The sequence below is a fragment of the Pholis gunnellus genome (assembly GCF_910591455.1).
Source record: "Pholis gunnellus genome assembly, chromosome: 24".
Taxonomy (NCBI): domain Eukaryota; kingdom Metazoa; phylum Chordata; class Actinopteri; order Perciformes; family Pholidae; genus Pholis; species Pholis gunnellus.
In genome coordinates, this window is record NC_136551.1 from 9,111,167 (window position 1) to 9,129,681 (window position 18,515).

The 18,515-nt window shown below is 44.0% G+C and overlaps 1 protein-coding gene across 1 annotated transcript in view; it reads left to right on the forward strand.

The window, feature by feature from the left end:
* Nucleotides 1-12,045, forward strand: part of LOC306715118 (rho GTPase-activating protein 6-like) — a 55,047-nt gene extending 43,002 nt beyond the window's left edge. Inside the window, exons 3-14 of the mRNA XM_079185361.1 lie at nucleotides 2,786-2,857; nucleotides 5,383-5,531; nucleotides 5,682-5,810; nucleotides 5,916-6,111; nucleotides 6,234-6,289; nucleotides 6,847-6,997; nucleotides 7,125-7,273; nucleotides 8,723-8,902; nucleotides 9,912-10,003; nucleotides 10,092-10,309; nucleotides 10,430-10,513; nucleotides 11,128-12,045. Of these exons, the coding sequence (XP_079041487.1) occupies nucleotides 2,786-2,857; nucleotides 5,383-5,531; nucleotides 5,682-5,810; nucleotides 5,916-6,111; nucleotides 6,234-6,289; nucleotides 6,847-6,997; nucleotides 7,125-7,273; nucleotides 8,723-8,902; nucleotides 9,912-10,003; nucleotides 10,092-10,309; nucleotides 10,430-10,513; nucleotides 11,128-11,714 (2,063 nt within the window). The 3' untranslated portion in view covers nucleotides 11,715-12,045. The remainder of the gene's footprint in view (nucleotides 1-2,785; nucleotides 2,858-5,382; nucleotides 5,532-5,681; nucleotides 5,811-5,915; nucleotides 6,112-6,233; nucleotides 6,290-6,846; nucleotides 6,998-7,124; nucleotides 7,274-8,722; nucleotides 8,903-9,911; nucleotides 10,004-10,091; nucleotides 10,310-10,429; nucleotides 10,514-11,127) is intronic.
* The last annotated feature ends 6,470 nt before the right edge of the window (nucleotides 12,046-18,515 follow it).

The window sequence follows — 18,515 nt, forward strand, 5'->3', positions numbered from 1 at the left end:
CTATGTTTGGGGAAGTTGTGACAACACATGGATTTAGATGTAAACCGTAGAGATCGCGTGCTTCCTGTTACACCCCCCACCCCACACGCGACTCCCTTTCCACTGCAGTTGAGGCTGAGTGCTGTCACCCCGCTTGTCACCATGTCACAGTGTATCATTAAGCGAATAAGGGTTAGGAAAATGGCAAAATTGGACAAATTAGTGCAGATACAGCAGGCATGGGCACTGCTCTGAAACTGGTTGAGTCAGTGGTTTGTTTCCCACTGGGCCCGCCCATGCTAAAAACGTCTCCATGAATCACAGTTTATAGAAAAGGATCAGAGTCTGGTTAATTATTATTTATTTGGTATCGGATGAGTAGTGTTGGAATCAACAGAGACCCGTATATTCCAACTTCTACTCCCTACTACACCCCAAATACTATGGATCCTCTATTTCCCAAAATGCAACTCAATAGCATCTTTTGTTAGGTTTCCCTTTCCTGTAACTGCCCATATCTTTGCTCCCGGTATGTAACAGGCCTCCTGTTAAACAACATTAAGGTCTCAAGCCAAAACTGAGATGACCTCATCAGCCGTGTTTTCTCAGACTTCAGAGAGCTCCCTCCAGAGACACAGAAAACATTATTCAACTGTGTTACTGTAGTTAAGTAAACTCAACTTCATGTCAAATGATGAAACCCTCAGGTGAGCCAGACTTATTTGGAACTGAACCTGCTGTACTTGTGGTACTGTAGGTGTTTGTGACCACATTTTTTCCCGTGCAAACACTTTTTATGTGCTCACTTGTGGTTTTAGCTCCAAATTAAAGTATTTGTTTCATTGGTTCCCAACCTTTTTGGCTTTTGGCCCCACAGACTGAACTTATGTCAAAAAGTATTTTTTCCTCTCTCCGATTAATTTATATAATTTTTTAGAGGCCTGAGAAGGTACAATTATCCAATTAGTAGATGAAAGTCAAGGAAAAAAAGCATGCTGTACATTCCTCTCAATCTCATGACCCTCCAGATCTCTCTCAGACCCCTTGGGGGGTCTTGACCCCCAGGTTTGGATCCAATGATGTCAAAAGATCTGGCGAAACCGTTGGTTTGTTTACAACCAACACTTGTTTCTTGCCCCACAAGACTTTGTTATAGTCATTCAGCTGTGTTTGTCGTCATAATCGACAGAAATGAGACCCAAATTTGTATTAAACCAGAATAATTCTTTCAGCTCAGAAGTCCGTGCACACAGATGCACGTCATGCAAGTGTGCAGCTTCTTTTCCCTGCACTGTATACGAGTGGCGTGGCTGCCGTAGCAGCGGTATAGTGCTGGATTAACCAGGGACTTGCATTCCAGCTGAAGGTTAAACCTCTCCCTCCCATGATTTAATGCGTACTTGTCTGTGTTGCTTATGAATTCCAGAGCCCCTAACAGCCGCCATGTGCTAGCTGGGGAAATATTTCAACTCGTGTGTATGAGTTTCTTGTGCGTGTGCTACTTCAGCACCGCTAATGTGGGCTTTTCGGACCTGCTGTTTCTCATATTCATCCCAGCGCCATGGGGTCATGTTTCTAGTGTTTCTTCAAGACCGAAAAACAGATTGACAGAACCGAAAGAGACACAAAGAGGGATAGGGCGATGGAGCACTGACACGGGGAAAAAGAAGCAGAGGTCCATCAGACGGTTGGGAGTTAGACTGGGAAGGTTTGGAGGTTCGGGGGATTTCCGTACGGCTTTGGGAGCCATCTGTCAAAAATCCAAACCATTTCCTATCTCTGCTTCTCACGTCTCACTCTCTCTCTCTCTCGCTGTCTTCACTCTCCATCACAACATCTGCTTTCTTGCTCCCATCTCACACCCCCCTCCTCACCGTTTCCCACCTATTTTTCCCTCATACATACACTCCAAGACTCTGACTCCAAGCTGAGAGTCTTAAAAGGACACGTAAGTTTCTCATATATCACCACGGGGGGCAATAAATTGATTATCAAAGAACAGCAGCCTTGCAGAACTCGTTCAGATTTGTCACAGACGGTTGGACACATTGAGAAACTGAAGCTGCTCCCTGACGTAGCGGGCTACCACCGCGCGTGTTGTTGGGGCTGGATGAAATGTCCTGAACCCCACAAGTGACTCATTTGATACAGCTGAAAGGAACATCTGGGGGGTTCAAACTGAGGTTGCTAAACTAGCAGACCAAAGCAACTCAACGGGTTCATCATGATCTGATGTGTAAAAGAGTTGGTTCTGGGATATCAGAAAAAACAAAAAAACAGTCAGAGTGACCGAATGACGGCACTAAAAGCTGCTGAGGTTTCACAAACTGACATCCTGGCCCGAGACGAGCACTCTGAGACTTTACAGCTGCATGTGCCACGATTTCCAGATTTCCCTGGTCATTAATCAGCAAGTTCAGGAGTCATTCATCATGTTGACAGCTGACAAGCGGCTTCCCTCCTTTCAGAGGACGGATGTAAAGCATTCACGTAGACAAATATGAAACGCGCATGGCATTGCGGTTCATTATTTCCAAAAGTGGGAAAGTCCTCACCCATATTAGCCGGCGTAAATAAACAATGTGAGTGATTTAATGTGTTGTTCCTGCTGGCTAATACCGTAGCTGAACCTGTCTGACATTTCAGTTCAATGGATTTGAGTTCATAGACAGCTTTCCCCCCGTGGCTAATTTATGTCTGCATTCCTGACATAAGCTTATTAGATATAATGAGCGAGATAAGATACAGCCGATATGGAAACCATTTATTTCACATGATTTATTTTCTTGTTTTTTTTCCGCCGCAGATGGACAGAAGAGGAAAAAGTCGCTGAGGAGGAAGTTGGACTCGCTAGCAAAAGAGAAGAGTAAAGACAAAGGTACGCCAAGTTCTTTTCACACTTTGCCAGTTCGCAGGGTTTTTCTCTCTCCATCTCTGCCGTGTGGACGGTGGTCTCCGCCCCTCAGGCAGGTGAACAGCGAGGTTATAAAAACACTCTCTGTTTACTGGGCTTTGACAGTTTATATTTAGCTTAAGTGGAGTGACTCCATGTAAGGGGACCGGCTCTGAGAAGCGGCCACTCTGCTGCACTAAGCAAAAGCATATTTGGCAGGAGAGAGAATCTCAGTCAAAAAGAGAGCCCAGCTGCAGAGAGGAGCAGGAGGCAAAAATGGGGCTGTTCTCATCAAATGAGTGCTGATCCCAGGTCAGGTTTACAACAAATAATACACACAGCAGTGGCGGTTGTTGCTTTTCTCATGAACGTGGTACAAATGAGTGAATACTGCTGACTAGTTCACTCTGGTAAGTTACATAGAATCAGTGAGGCCACTGAGCCAAGCTAAGTGTTCATTAACAGTTCATAAACATAGCAAGTAGGCAAACAGTATCCAGAAACCAAGTAACTCAAGCAATTTGCATTATTTGTCATAATCAGTGATACAAAAAAAAGAAAAACTTTGTTTATATATATATCTTTGGAGTTATTAAAGTTTGTGTCAGCATTGGACACAATGTACTTGTAAAAGTATGAGAAACAGCTGTCCAGTTTTATATTGGAAAGATGACAAGGCTGCTCCAGTATGTCACAGCTGTGCACATGCATCGGCCAATCAGAACCTGCTATTGTATTTTGCAACTTTGATTCTATATTGCTCCGGCTGGTGATAATGACGAGGCAAACTGATCGAGTCTGGCTGTAGGTGGGTCGCCTGGCTCTAGCCCTCCGGAGCAGATGGCTCAGACGTACCTGTGGTCTAACCTGCCAAAGGGATTCTAAGTTTAAAATTCTCCCATGGTCTCTGAATACAAGGCCCTGCATTTCACTTTGAAGCAGGCTGAGCCTTTTCTCTGCAAGAGACACACAGAGAGAAGCATGCTGGCTCCTTTGATGCAGCCACAGTAATCTGAGCTGGTGTGATCAGACCTCAGTCAAACTATATTTGCAAATAAGATTTAATACATAATCTGCTTTGGATACTTTTGTTTTTGTGCCTCAGATAGTAAGCAATTGTTTGTGAAAGTTGAGATTTACAATTTGGTCTCTAAAATACTTTTTGGCGCTTGTATTGTCCTGTGTGGTAAACTAACATGTTATTTACAACTTTCCTGACGTTCTGCATGGACTTAGAACACATCCAAACACACTGCATGGACATAAATAAGAAGTCATTATTGAAATAAAGAGTACTGAAAACCAGGACTGACGCTGTAGGCCTGGAAAATGTAGATTTATGAAAATCTGACATGTGGTCTGGCTGTGGACGCACCGTGAAGAGCTTTGCATTACACTGGAAAAGTACTGTACGTTATGCGATCCAGATTGTGTGTATTTGCACGTCTGTGTGTGATGGTGTGTGTGATGGTGTGTGTGTGGGTTACATAAGCCCTGTTAGCGCTTTGAGGCTGCAGAGCAAATTCGTTGTGTCACAGCGTTAGTGGTCATGTTGTTCATGAACACAGCCCTCCGCTTGTGGTTGTGGAATGCATCTCGCTTTCTCTCCCTCCGTTTTCCTCTGAACACACACACACACACACACACACACACACACACACACACACACACACACACACACACACACACACACACACACACACACACACACACACACACACACACACACACACACACACACACACACACACACACACACACACACAGAACAGCTGGACTGTTTTTTCTCAGCTGCTGGGATTCTGTATAATTGAATATATAGCCTGCGATGGCCCAGCATGACGTCATTCCTCTCTGAAGCATATCTTCCAAGTGCTTGTGTCCCTCAGCAGTACAAACACACATTTGCACAAGTCCCAAGTTAATTGCAATTGCGTGGCCAAATCTTTGTTTAAACTCAATTGAAAGTGCGTCTGTCGCTACTCCTTGCCAAAACAAACGGCATTCTGCCTCTCGTCATGCCCAAAAATGAGTGGGAATGGAACAAAGGAATAGGATTTGCATACATATGTGTCAGCGCGGAGCAGCTTCTAAAAATGGCCTGCATGGAGAGCATGGCGTTGCTTGTGGGTGCGAGTGATCAGGGTTGTGTTATTTTGGTCAAAGGCACTGGAATTAGTGGTCTGTCATAGTCGCATTTTCCAACTTTCCTTCTGTGATGTCTTATTTTGGAAAACAGATGTACTGTAGTAGTGCTGTACGAGTATTAACTGACATAGTGATCATTTGTTGTGAGGCTTTTATCGCATGAAAAAGGGGAGCTCCGACTGAAGTAATATGTTTAATTGGATGTTTATGTTGCAAGTTCTAAGAGCTATTTTTGGACGTTTCTAACAGAGCTTTTTTCTTTTTTGTTCTTCGAACTAATGCAGTTTTATTTCCTGTCTTCTTGCTCTCATCCCCTTTCCTTCCTGCCTTTATTTCTCGACCCTTTTTTTTTTAAATCCCAGAATGCATACCCCAAGCCTTCAGTATAGTGCTCTCCCAGGTCATCGCAAATGACAGAACTCACAGGCAGCGTCAGGACGGCCATCGTCAGGACCCGCCGCAGCGCGAGGAGCACAAGGACTCCTCTGACCTCGTCTCGTCCATTTTACAGGTCTATCAGTTTATCTTACTCTCCCTGGGTTCCATATTTAGATTTGTTTAAGGCATTTTCAGGACAAATATCTAAAACTATATAGAATAAGACATATTATACTGTCTGAAGGAAAAGCCAAATCTAACTCTTGGATCATCTGTCCTGCAGTTTGCCACCAAGCGGCCGTCCAATAAGGAGTTATCCAGCAGCAACTCCTCTTTGAGTTCCACATCGGAGACGGCCAATGAGTCAACGTCACCCAACACGCCCGAGGCTGCACCCCGAGCACGCAGGAGGGTGAGACCAAATAACAGAATTAACCCCGGTGTCAGCTACAGACCTAGGATCAGGTGTTTTATTCAGTTGAACCCGTCTGAATGAAAATGCACGATTAACCTCCAGGGAGGCATGTCAGTGGACTCGATCACGGACCTGGACGACAACCAGTCCCGCCTGCTGGAGGCCCTGCAGCTCTCTCTGCCCACCGAAACGCTGAATAAAAAGGAGAAGCACCGGGACAAAAGGCTGAGCCTCAATCCCATCTACCGTCAGGTGCCCCGGGTGGTCGACAGCTGCTGTCAGCACATCGAGAAATACGGTGAGCAGCCACTTTCCCCACTGTCGCCAACATGTATCACCTCCTGGTGCGACTACGACAGGTGCTCGAGACAGCTATTGCTTTCCGGTTTTGAGGTTTTTTTCTCTGCTTCTCCACTCCAGGTTTGCAGACTGTGGGGATCTTTAGAGTTGGAAGCTCCAAGAAGAGAGTCCGACAGGTGAGGTCATTTGGTGTTTTGGTGATGGATCCCACATCGGCTGATTTTGTGGAAAGTGAAATTACTGTTCTGTGTGAAATCTACCAATACAACAGATTTGATCCTAATGTATCTATCATTTAAGCTCCATACAAATAAGATTGTAATGAGTTATTCTACTGCATGTATATAACACCTCGTCTTTATTATAAACTCATTAAATAAAATGGCCATTTAGTCTGTGTTGATACAATCCAATGTCATCATGTATGCATTAGCCGCCATCGTCAGCTTATTGTGAAATTAGAATTAATGAAAGCAGGTGTATAAGTGCTGAGCAGATGACCCCTATATAACCATCATCATGGTCAAAACTAATTCCCTGGAAGTCACCTAAAGGTCAGATCCAAGATTAAGATGCGTACTGGTAGAACTAGTTTGAGGCTACCAGGTCACTTGGAGGACCAACGGGAAGTGAGTGCGTGTGGCTGTGTGCACTACCGAGAATTATAATGTGCATTGTTGTGTGTGGAGGATGTTTCTGAATCCCCCTCTTCCTCTCTTTTCTTCAACTGCAGCTACGTGAGGAGTTTGACCGCGGCATTGACGTCCAGCTGGACGAGGAGTACAGCGTTCACGACGTGGCTGCTCTGCTGAAGGAGTTCCTCAGGGACATGCCCGACCCGCTGCTCACCAAGGAGCTCTACACGGCCTTCATCAACACCACATGTGAGCTTCACCCCCCCCCCCCCCCCCTCCCGCCTCCACATGACCTCCGCTCTCCTTTTGTTTTCTTCCTTCCTTCTGTTCCTCTTTTCTCACTTTTTTAACCTGTCCATCTTAATCCGTGTTGCAGTGTTGGATTCAGATGAGCAGCAGAATGTTACTCAGCTGCTGGTCTACCTGCTCCCAGCATGCAACAGCGATACCCTCCACCGCCTCCTGGAGTTTCTGTCCACCGTTACCGACAACGCCCACGACCGGCAGGACAAAGACAGACAGGAGGTAAGCGCCAGTTTTTGTATCAGAAGAGGGAATATGACTAAAAAAGATCATTCATTAAATCCATGAACTAAGACGCAGAAAATAAAAAAGACGGGGAAAAAGATCATGTTCGAAGCATCCAAATGCAGTTGCCTTTAGTCACATTCACACAAGTGCAAACAGGTTATGGACAGCTAAATTACCAGAGAAGTGATAGGAATCCATTTGTGTGGCTCGTATGTCCACATATCGGCGCCGGATGATGGCTGGAGACTACGAGTTAGAATATGAAACTGTTTTTGAACCTGTGATAGTAAACATGAGGGGAATAGAGGTCAGGATACAGGAAGTGACATCATGACCTGTGATTGTTTTAATGATAATCCCCTCACCCGCACTCCCTTTAGCAGTCTTTAATTCCCACACCATGGACTCATGCATGTGTCCCTATCAATCTCACCACTTTGTGTGTGTGTGTTGTTCAAGTGTGAGGTAGAAGTCTGTTTCGGCATGTTTGTGCGCAGATGGAAGTGTGTTTTTTCTCTGTGTGTATGCAGGAGAACTGACTCGAACATTGACGCGTGTGTTTTTTCCCTTCACAACTCCACGGCTCCTCTGTATCTGAGATCGTGACAGGAAGTCGGAGCGTTTCACACTCGGGGCCCTGGAACAACACTTCTAGACTTTTTAGCCGCTTGTGGCTCCCGTCTCCACTCCCAGCCCCGGGGGAGAAAGGGAGGAAACCGGGGAGAGATGCAGAATTATGAATTTATCTCTCTAAAAAAAGTTGTTTAAGCTTCGAAGGGCTTGTAACTTTAGATGCTAATTGTGTCACAGGATGCGCACCATCACCCAACCCTGGTACAAACAGATTCAGCTGTCATGCACTCATCACTTTTAGTGTTAACAATCCCCATGTGCCACTCTTCATCCATCTTTTGCTCAAAGTGACAAAAAAAGAGAGGGGGGAATGTGCCAAGAGAGACAGAACGTTGGAGGGAGAGATGAGAAAATTAACATGAACGGGTGGATGGAGGCTGGAGATGTAAGTGGGAACTGGAGGAGGAGGAAAGGGCGAGAAGAAGAGTCAGGAGGGAGGAGATGGAATGTCTCAAAGGACCGCGTGATTGCATTTCTGCAGCACTTCTCAGGTTCTACAGCCTCAGAGCGTTTTCAGACCTATAGCTTGTTTGCTTTGTTCCGCAGGGACTTATTTGATACAATCGTTGCATTTGTCCCTTGGTTCATTCAAAAGCTGTAAAAGTTCTACGCGAATGCTGTACACGAGCAAGCTGTTCTGTCATTGGTCAGAAGTATTACCAGGAAGATTCACCTCAAAATGCCCCCTCTTCTTTCTTTTTTCTTCTTTGCTAGGGGGATTAAGTATTTAAGGTCTCCTCAATGGTTTACAGAAAGTACCTGATCCAGCATTCACATGGCTGCACAAACTGTTTGTATCTCCGATGACAGATCACCGGGAACAAGATGACATCTCTGAACCTGGCCACCATCTTTGGCCCTAACCTGCTCCACAAGCAAAAGAGCTCGGACAAGGAGTTCAGCGTCCAGAGCTCGGCCAGGGCCGAGGAGAGCACGGCCGTCATCGCCGTGCTGCAGAGGATGATCGCCAGCTACCACACCCTCTTCATGGTCAGTCATTGAGCAGGTTTCTGACACCCATCCTCACTTCCTGATTTCATTCTTCTGCTCCTCCGCTGAACACACACACAATCCCTCCTGGCTAAGCAACAATGCATGTGTGTCTTTGGTTATGAAAACATCTTAGTGGAGAGAAAGAAGACAATAAAGGAAGCAAGAAAATACAAATAGAGTGCAAGATGACAGATGGATGAGGTGTGTTTTTGGTCCAAGTCATACCTGAATTCTTGTGAGTAAACGTAAGAAGAAAGTAAACTCGTGCCAGTCAGCCGACAATAACCGAGAACTTTTCATTGTGATACTTGAACTTATTCTTTCCAAAATAAAAGCAGAACATTCTGGCTTGAAGAGGTGACAGTTTTCTCAAACACTGCAGGTTATTTCAGGTCCGAAACCTGAAACCGTAATGTTTTGTAACACTGCCGTTCCCCCCCGAGGCTTACATTCCTGCAGTAAACCGATGAAGAGCTAATAATCGCCTATAGTGAATTGGAACCGACTTGCTCAGTGTTGGTGAGTAAAAACAGATTTGCAGGCAGCTCGAGTTCTGTGAATGGCATCTGAATGTTGTTTCGTAACTCGCTTATGTCATATTTTCAAAGCGTTTGAGGATGAGAATCGTTCGTAGACATTGTGTGCTTTGGGCCGCGTTCTTCATTATAATTCACGTCTTTAATGAGCATGAAACAAAGGTTATTACCTAAGGGTCAGATTAAGAAGTGCACTGGAAATGAAGGCAAAAGAGATTCATGTTCGATGAGGCTGGATTTGCATTTTAGTACATGGAACAGGTGGAGTTGTATTGACTAGAAATCAAGTACAGGCTAATGCAATTTATGTTATTGGGGAAAAAAGAAATTGGTGTTGTAACTGTAAAGTTGTCTTCAGCAGATGAACTGTGTGTATGATCTAAAACAGGCATAGGAGTAGAACAGAAAAACAGCCTTTTGATTCATTCATTTCACTCAAATTGTTTTGTTAATAGTTAACGTCTTTTTAGGTGCCTCCTGATCTGCAGAACGAGGTTTTGATGAATCTGTTGGAGACGGATCCAGATGTAGTTGACTACCTTCTGAGAAGAAAAGCCTCACAGTGAGTTCCACACCCATAAACACACGAGGTGTTCACATGCATGCGGTCTGCTGTTCGCCTCCTTTCAACCGTCTGTAATTAACCGCAGGAGTCCCGACCTGTTGCAGTCAGAGGAGTCCTTCTCCCTGAGCGAGCGCCATTCCTCCAGCGACTCCAACAAGGTGTCCAGCGGTGAGGTGTCCCCGTACGACAACAACTCCCCGATCCTGAGTGAGCGGAGAGGGGAACCGGGGAGCGAGACGCTCTTCTGTGTCCCGGAACAGTACACTCTGGTGGGGCACGGGGCCGACACTTGGGGCAGCAAAGGTGAATGACTCCCAGTCGTGGATGATTGGATTTTTCATATCTGATCTCACGTTTCTTTAAAATTGTCAAGTTTTTTGCCTGACATGCAAGAGGAATTTGACCTCTTTTTTCTGTCCTCAGACGCTTTATCAGAGGAGCACGCTAACATTTGGGGGACGTGGCACACTACGCTGAAACCAGCACTCAAGGACCACGCATACACAGGTAAACCGCTTCAACGGGGTTGAAGAGCCAGAGCAGTGAGTGCCCGACACCGGGTGCTGGTTGTTAAAGTCCCAGTGAAACGGAAGTTAGAGCTTCTTTAGCTTCTCTACTGAGACGTATTTTTAGAATAAAAAACAAGACATTTTCCATTTCATCACAACTTTAACTATCAGGGGGGAACAAAAAGCAGCTTTTTTTTTATTCCCACATGTGATGCCGGGTGAATGCGTTCAACCGATTACCTCGCTGAAAGAGTAGAAACTAAATCAGTATTTTGATACAGTTGCAATTGTTCAGTCATCGTGCAACACTGTCTGAATTAAAACCTAGTGTTAGATTATATGCAAAATTCTGCAGAAAAAGTATTCTATTCAGCCCAAATAATTCCAAAGAGTTTGTAGCTAAATTGACCTTTTAACAACAGTAAAAACAAAAGAACAAATTAGGAATTTTGGTTTTATCTTCCATTCAATAAGGCCTGCGGAAAGCTCCGTCAATCAAAGCATTTCTTTGCACATTTTTTTATGTCAAGCACAAACTAGTGCCGCGTGTATCCCTCGTTATTCACCAAACTATAATTAAATCCGCTGATGTAGTTGATGTTCTGTTTCTAGGTTCCCATGGCAACATGTCAGAGGGAAGCTCCCGCAGCTCACAGGAAGGCCTCGACGGACTCCATGGCGACGGCAGGCAGCAAGCAATGCTGCAACGGACTCAGACGGCGCCTGGCATCGGCGAGTGCAGGCCCCACCCCCCGGTCACCAGAGTGTGTACCAGCCCCCACGTGGAGCCGGGACCACCACGCCTGCAGCTCAACGCCAAACCCTCGGTGATGTCCCACCTCAACAGCACGCAAGGGCCCCATCGAGCCAGTGGACACGCGCTTAACCCGACCTCCAGACCTCAAGGTGGGTTGAGCACCGGCCCTGCTGTGCTCAACGACAGACGCACCCCACCCCCTTACAGCGGCCGCCATCTGCGACTGGCTAGTTCGCACAGTTCACCTCAGCTCGCGACGGCTCAGCGGCCCGCTCTGCAGCACGGGAGGCAGAGTACGGCGTCGAGGAACTCGGCCTCAACGACAGAGAGCCAAATGGTGCCGGAGAGCCCAGAGTGGCAGGACTGGCAGAGGGACCGGTGGCAGATCTGGCAGCTGCTGTCCTCGGACAGCGCCGACGCACTGCCTGAAACGCTGGTGTGATCCGAGACCATGGACTTAATCTCTGTGGAGATTCTGATTGCATGATCAAACCCCTCCAATGACAATCGCTCCTCACCCCTCCCTCCATTTCATGTTTCCTGTCAGCTCGCCTTTTCATCCATCCATGGATGTCATCCTTTCCATGAACCCCCCTGTGCTTCTCCTGCATCCCAGCGCCATGGAGTTGTTGTTTACGTGTGCAGCTGCTGCCTTATACAGACTTTTACATCCAAGAGCCACTAGTATTTCTTGTTTTAAATGGATGTTGCTTCTGTTCTTTGCCCATTATGTTTTGATTTGATGCCCACCAGAAATACCTCATGAAACTATCCTTTCCCAACTCAGAATGTTCCCACGCTCTTATTTTCTATTCACATTGACTTCAGTCTTCATATCTCAATGGAGAACAATAGGAAACCATTTGTTTCTTTAGTTTGTTATATTTTCAATTCATACTTTTACATACATAGATTTTTTTTAAAAACTCTTTTTCACCGTACAGACACCAACATGTACCCATTAGTAATTGCTGCTAAGTGTAGAATTTCTGTGTTCGTACTGGTATTGCAGTTCAGCCACTCCAGTCTAAAAAGATCAAATGTTGGATTACTTTACCGTCAGATTACGTTTGATGTATATATACAAACATACTCAACAATATATATATATATATGTATTTTGACGTGTAAAATATATAAATTGCCAATCTGCTAAAAGTCAGTCAGCCCTTTAACTGCCAGTCTAAATGTTGGTGTTTGTCAGACTGCTGAATTGTCTTTAATATTGAATGTAGAATATTTCGCTTTTAGCAAAAAATGCTTCGACCTAATTATAAAGCACTTGGCTGTAAGTTTGCTGATATGTGCTCGAGCCACCTGCTGCACGGCAGGAACAATGTGCCAAAGTTTCTTTTGTTACTTCAGGATATTTATCGTACAGTTGTGGTCATTTCATCCAGTCATTCATTTTGGGGAAAAAAAAAAAGGCTCAAGAGCTGGTGACATTTGCAGAATGTTTGTATGGAATTTCAAAGTACAAGAGTCACAAGACTCATTTTAAAGACACAAACATGACTTCATCATCGGGATCATATTTCCAACAAGATGAAGCCTTAATAGTCCACGTGATACACATCTAAAATATTCTGTAAACGTCAGCATGTGCATACAAATACTACAATGTAGTGTATAAATAAGAACCAATGTTAGGGTTGGATATATGCCAAATAGTTCTTTTAAACAACTCTCAGCCTGTAGAAATCCTTTCTGAAAGGACAGAGGTGAAGAATTTAGAGAATCTGGTAAATGTACCTTCTTTCGATTTATAAAATGTTTCTTCACATTGCAACAATTCTATATAGCAAATGTATTATTTGACCTACATCTGGTTACATCAGAGCAAAGTATATGAACGACAGTCTGGAACTACATTTAACAAGTTCAGAGTTCACCGCTATGAATTGTCAAAGATAAAAAAAAAGCCTGACTGTGGTTGTTACCAACCCAATACACTATGATGATATCAACAATACTACATTCTGACTGACCCGTGTTATTATACCGCTCATGGTAGACTGAATGTTCCACTTGAGCCTGTATACAAGGTTTGAGTTATTTTCTAGGAATCAATACATTTCAAAAAGAAGTATTGATTCTGTGGTCCAACTGTGGTGCTACTAAAGAAAATAAAGTGTGCTCACATATTTTCTCATTTCAATTCCAGTATTGTTGCAAAATGAGATTGGGGGGAAAAAAAACACTTTTTTTAATCGACCCACAACCGACCAGTCCAAATCCTCTCAAAATGTCAGTCAAGTGGGTATTTGCTGGCAAATATTTCACATTTTCTCAAGTTATGGTGTAATATTTGAAGCCACGTCAGCATTATGTAGAATTTGACGTCTTCTTTGTCCTTGTAATGTGTGAGAGCTTCACAAGTGAGAGAAGTGGAAGGATTGTGGTAAGACTTGCGGCGCCATCTATTGTCAGACCATGTGTACTAGCGTGTTGCTGCGTCCCACAGTTCACTGTTTCCATGGGATCCATCTAAACCCGGTTTAGAAACGATTAGCTCCACATTATAAGCACCTTTTGTTTTGTGAAAATCTGTAAATCCGTGTGAGGAATTAAACGTGCTACAGGTCTTGCTCTTAAAAGTTGTTCCTCCATGCATTGCTCAAGGTTCATATTTTGTGAATTTTTTTGTATTACTTTGTTTTTGCAGTTGAGTGTTGTAATATAATACAGTATAACAATTTATATTCAAGGAGTAAAAAAAGAGGGGGGAATAATCCTAATGGTCCGAGCTACGTCTCCCCAAACCAAGCCCATGTGTGTCTCGTTGACTTCACTATGAAGCTAAGAGAACCTTAGTGCAGTGGGGCTTTTTGTGGAGATTTCCGGTGGGATTTATTGGGTCCAAGTTGTAATGGAATGTCTGGTAATTGCTTTTGTACTGCGTGTCATCATCAATATGCTACAATGGAATTAAATATGATAAAGTTTACACGAGCTGTTGAAGTCAATGCTTTGTGAAAACTATTGCATAATACTACATCCTATTATATTGTTATTGTGCAGTATGTAATATGCAACCCTGTCTCCAAAATCACGTTGCCCAACAACTAAACTACGCTCTCAATTACGATTGAAGGGAAATTTGTTTCCACCTGACAACGGTGGCAGTTTTAAACTAATTAAATACGTTGTTAACAAAATAATACGTAGAGTAGTTAACACAAAACAGCTACGTGAACGCAGTAACACACAAAGAACATAAGCAGAGCTATAATACTAGGACCAGATATTAGTTAAAGGCATACAGAAGCAAAACAATACAGTCAAATATTACATACTGATAATAATTCATCATTTTTGGGGGAGAAATACTTGTTTGACAGGGGGCACAAACAGCAGTCTTCTGGGTTTAAAGCCACAAGCTAGACCTCGTCCCAATGCAGACTTCCGTAGACTCCTTTCTAACGTATTTGTGATCCATCAAAAGCAAACGTAATCACCAATAAAACACGTTTCCCTCAGAACTGTTTGGTGTATGGGAACGTGTTTTTCGGACACATGGCTGGTAATATGCCATAGTATTATAGTACGGTTTCTTTTCTTATACACAGTATGTTACACGTATGCATCATTATTTGTCCTGGAGCTGAGCTTTCTGGTTCTATGAGTCTTGTCCTTAAGTACATTTTAGGATCCATAACGACCATGAGTCCTGAGTGTGTCTGCCTGCAGTCGTGAGTGGGTTTGGGGATAGCTGGGAGATTTCTTCGCTGGTGGGTGGCATACCATTATTGTTTATGTGGTGTGTGGTTACAGTCGTGTGATCTTTCCCTCAGTCGTCCACCCGAGGAATCACAGAGCTCCCTCGCCTACTCCGTTACTCACACACACCGCACTGACTAATCAGAGTTTGCTCTCATAAAAGATAAATGGAAGACTACTTTTCGTTTACATTATGAAATAAAGAGGTATTTCTTTCATTTTGAAAAATTCATATATTTTGCGTGCAATTCAATTTGCAACCTCATGAATTTCAAAGAGCTGCTCATTATTTGCTTCTGTGCGTGTGTGTCTTGGCTCCATTATTTTGGCAGCGTCTGGCTTTAAGACGAGATCAAAGCGGTGTATAGAGACTGCTGATAGTTAGGAGGTAGGAGATAGAAGAGGAGATAGAAGGCTACTTAGGATCAGTGACAAAAGCAACGTAAGCCTGATGGGTGTGTGAGAGACGGATGTCAGTCTCAGCCCTAAGCCCTGCCGGCGGTGCCTCCAGCTTCAGCTGCAAGGACAAACGGAACAAGAAATATCTGAGTCACTCGACTGGAAATGTCAAAGTGAGGCGTGAGCAGACAGTTTCAGAGTCTCACCTTCAGAAATCTGGCAGACTGCACAAAGCCCTTTATTATACCTGAAAAATAGACGCGTGCGAGGGAAGTGGTGCAAAGGACAGAGGCGGTGGTCTAGTGAGCACTGCGAAAATATCAAGATTGTCAGATGAGTCACAAAAGTACATGCGGGTCTCGGGCCAAAGCAAGTCAACAAGTCTCGGACTGTTCTTCTTAACTCCTTACCATGCAAATAAACAACACTGTAATATGTTGTACACATGTGGATCATTTGATGTGGGCATCGCCCAGGATGGAGACGCCACTCTCCACCTAATCCGGCCATAAGTTAACAGATTTCAAGCCAGCTCAGAATTACAAAACCTAATAATAGAGCTTCCCGTGGAAAAATGATGTCACAGTCCTGCAGGGGATACTCAAGAAAACTGCTAAGCCGAGGCCTCCTGTAGCTGTTGAGGCGGTCCTGAACAGGATGTGTTGATTTTTTGGCAGCTAAATGGAGAATCTTTTTCAGTCCATGAGCCTATAACCTTAATCAAATGTGTCTGTAGTGCTGAAAAAAAAAATGCAGGAATATTTTACAGCTCAGATAACGTGTGATGGGTTGGTTGTGACTTCCCAGTTATACCACTAGAGGTCAGTCGAGAGCCTTGGATAGCTTTTAGAAGCAGATACAAAGCTTGAGATCAAGGCCTCATCTTTTGCCTTTCATATCACCAAAACCACAACTTACGAAGAATGAATTAAACAAAACTAGTTATGGGAGCGACAAATACAGGTGAGTCCAAAACAAAGCAATATGTTCGGTGATGGTTTGGTGAAGGAGAGATGAAAGGAAACGGGAAAGGGGGGGGGGATAAAACAAGGAAGATTAAAAAGATGTCATGGCTTTTGGTTTCAATTCTCCTCAGCCCTGCCTGATAGCATATTCAAATCACCTTACAGACCCCCCAGAGAAGTGGAATTAGTGGACCATTAGACACACTGGGAAAGGTAATGGATGAGCATTTGGCCGTTTAACTCTGACGGTAAGGGGACACGGACTGAGAGTGTGAGAGTGGCAGACGGGAGCGAGCTAATAATTGAAATAGAGACGGTGCGCAGTATGAACACTTGCTTTCTCTCGTTTCTCGTGATGGACTCGGGGGAATAATGAGAATAAAGTCAATTTAGTCCTCTCCGAGCAGCTTATCAGAGTTCTGATCTGGTCTGGAAACTTTGGAAAGTAATTAGAATCTTTTCTTGGATCTCACAATGAGATACAGGCAGCACACAGAAAACCCAGGACTTTTGTATTAGTTGCATTTTTCTTCCCTTTTCGTTCCCGGGTCCGTCCCTCACAACACCAATTAAAACTTTTGCTGTGCACTGTGTGCCAGTGATGTTTGAAACCAGCATGTCATGTTCTGCTCAAGGAGGTTCTGATTAATTGTGATCAGTGAAAGCGTAGAGGCACTTTGTTTAAGATACTGTACTCTGAGTGCGCTTCTTCTGTTTCCTTTTGTCGGTTTCTGGACGGGAGCCTGGATTTTAAATAGAATTTTGTGGACCATGACAACAAAACAAAGCCTCCTTATTTCAGCGGCTAATGACTTGGCCCGGAGTAACGTAATCCAGTTGGCCGAGCTAAAAAGACAATTTGCCAGAAAAAGGCAGATGCACAAATAGGTATGCATGAACTCATCCACAGAGAGACACTTGTAATTGCCAGCACAATAGTTCAGCCCCACTCCTGGAGGGCTAAGAACCCACGCATGACAGGAAACAAAATGTGGTCTGCTCTTAGTGATAGAACACTGTGGGAAATATGACAGTTTACTGTCATTCAATCAAGTGTAGTTCATGAGAAAGTAACACAAATGTTAAAGAATGCCCCATCACATTGTTCTGAAATGTTCTTAATGCCAACAAAAACCAAAACCATCTCGCAAAACTTTTACTTCCACACACTGTCTTCAACACTCAGCCCCAATCCCATCCCAGAATACATGCTAGAAGGTTAAATTCATTGTTGGTTATGGTCTTTTCATGTCATTTGTTAATGGGCGAGACATTTTAGGCAAAAGCGTTGTTCTGCACCATTCAATTTTGAGAATTTGGGTTGTTTTGTTTCCATTACATGTCCTCATTTAGACTAGTGGATAGAAAACATCCACAATAAACATTTAGGTGTTTATTTTACTACTTTGTCTATTTGCGTCTGTAGATTTTTCCTAAATTCACCAAATGTTAGCATTGGGTACTTCCTCATTCACTTGGGGCATCTCTCCTAAAGAGATATGTTACCAAACCTGAAGAATCCCTTTAAACCACTTCAATACTCAACACCTTGTCCTTGGCCTGCAGCCTCATTTTTAACTAGATTTCATGAAAATCTGATCTACTGTAGCTAACACAATAACTAAAACAAACCAAAATAGCAAATAGGACCTACCCTACAAGCTCATTGGTGGAGGTAATGAGTGCAAGCAGCTAGAAGAGGCTTTATTATCCCCAGTGTTTGTATATTCATGTATGTTACTGCAGCCATGTGACTGGAGGACACTGTCCGACCAACCATGGTTGATCTGTCCTCAGGAGCATTCCGGCATGCTGTACACATGTTCACATACACACCAACACCCAGCAGCTCAGACTTATAGAAAGTAATTGACCAATCAATTACCCACATGGGCCCGTTCTATAAAAAGAAATACGGACATATCCACAGTCAATTTGTTAGTTCCACTCAACTGGATTCCGAACGAGGTCATGCCTCAACGTTTCCCGTGTTGATCTCGTCATGCAACGGATTTCTTTGCCGTTGATTCTGAGCTCGCTTTTGTGCAACGCAAACATGTTGCAAAACATTCCAGTACGGCAGGCGGACAAACCTCCCTCCGTGCTTACAGACTCGTGATTCAAGAGGATTTAAATATACCAGGCCCAGGTGCAATCAC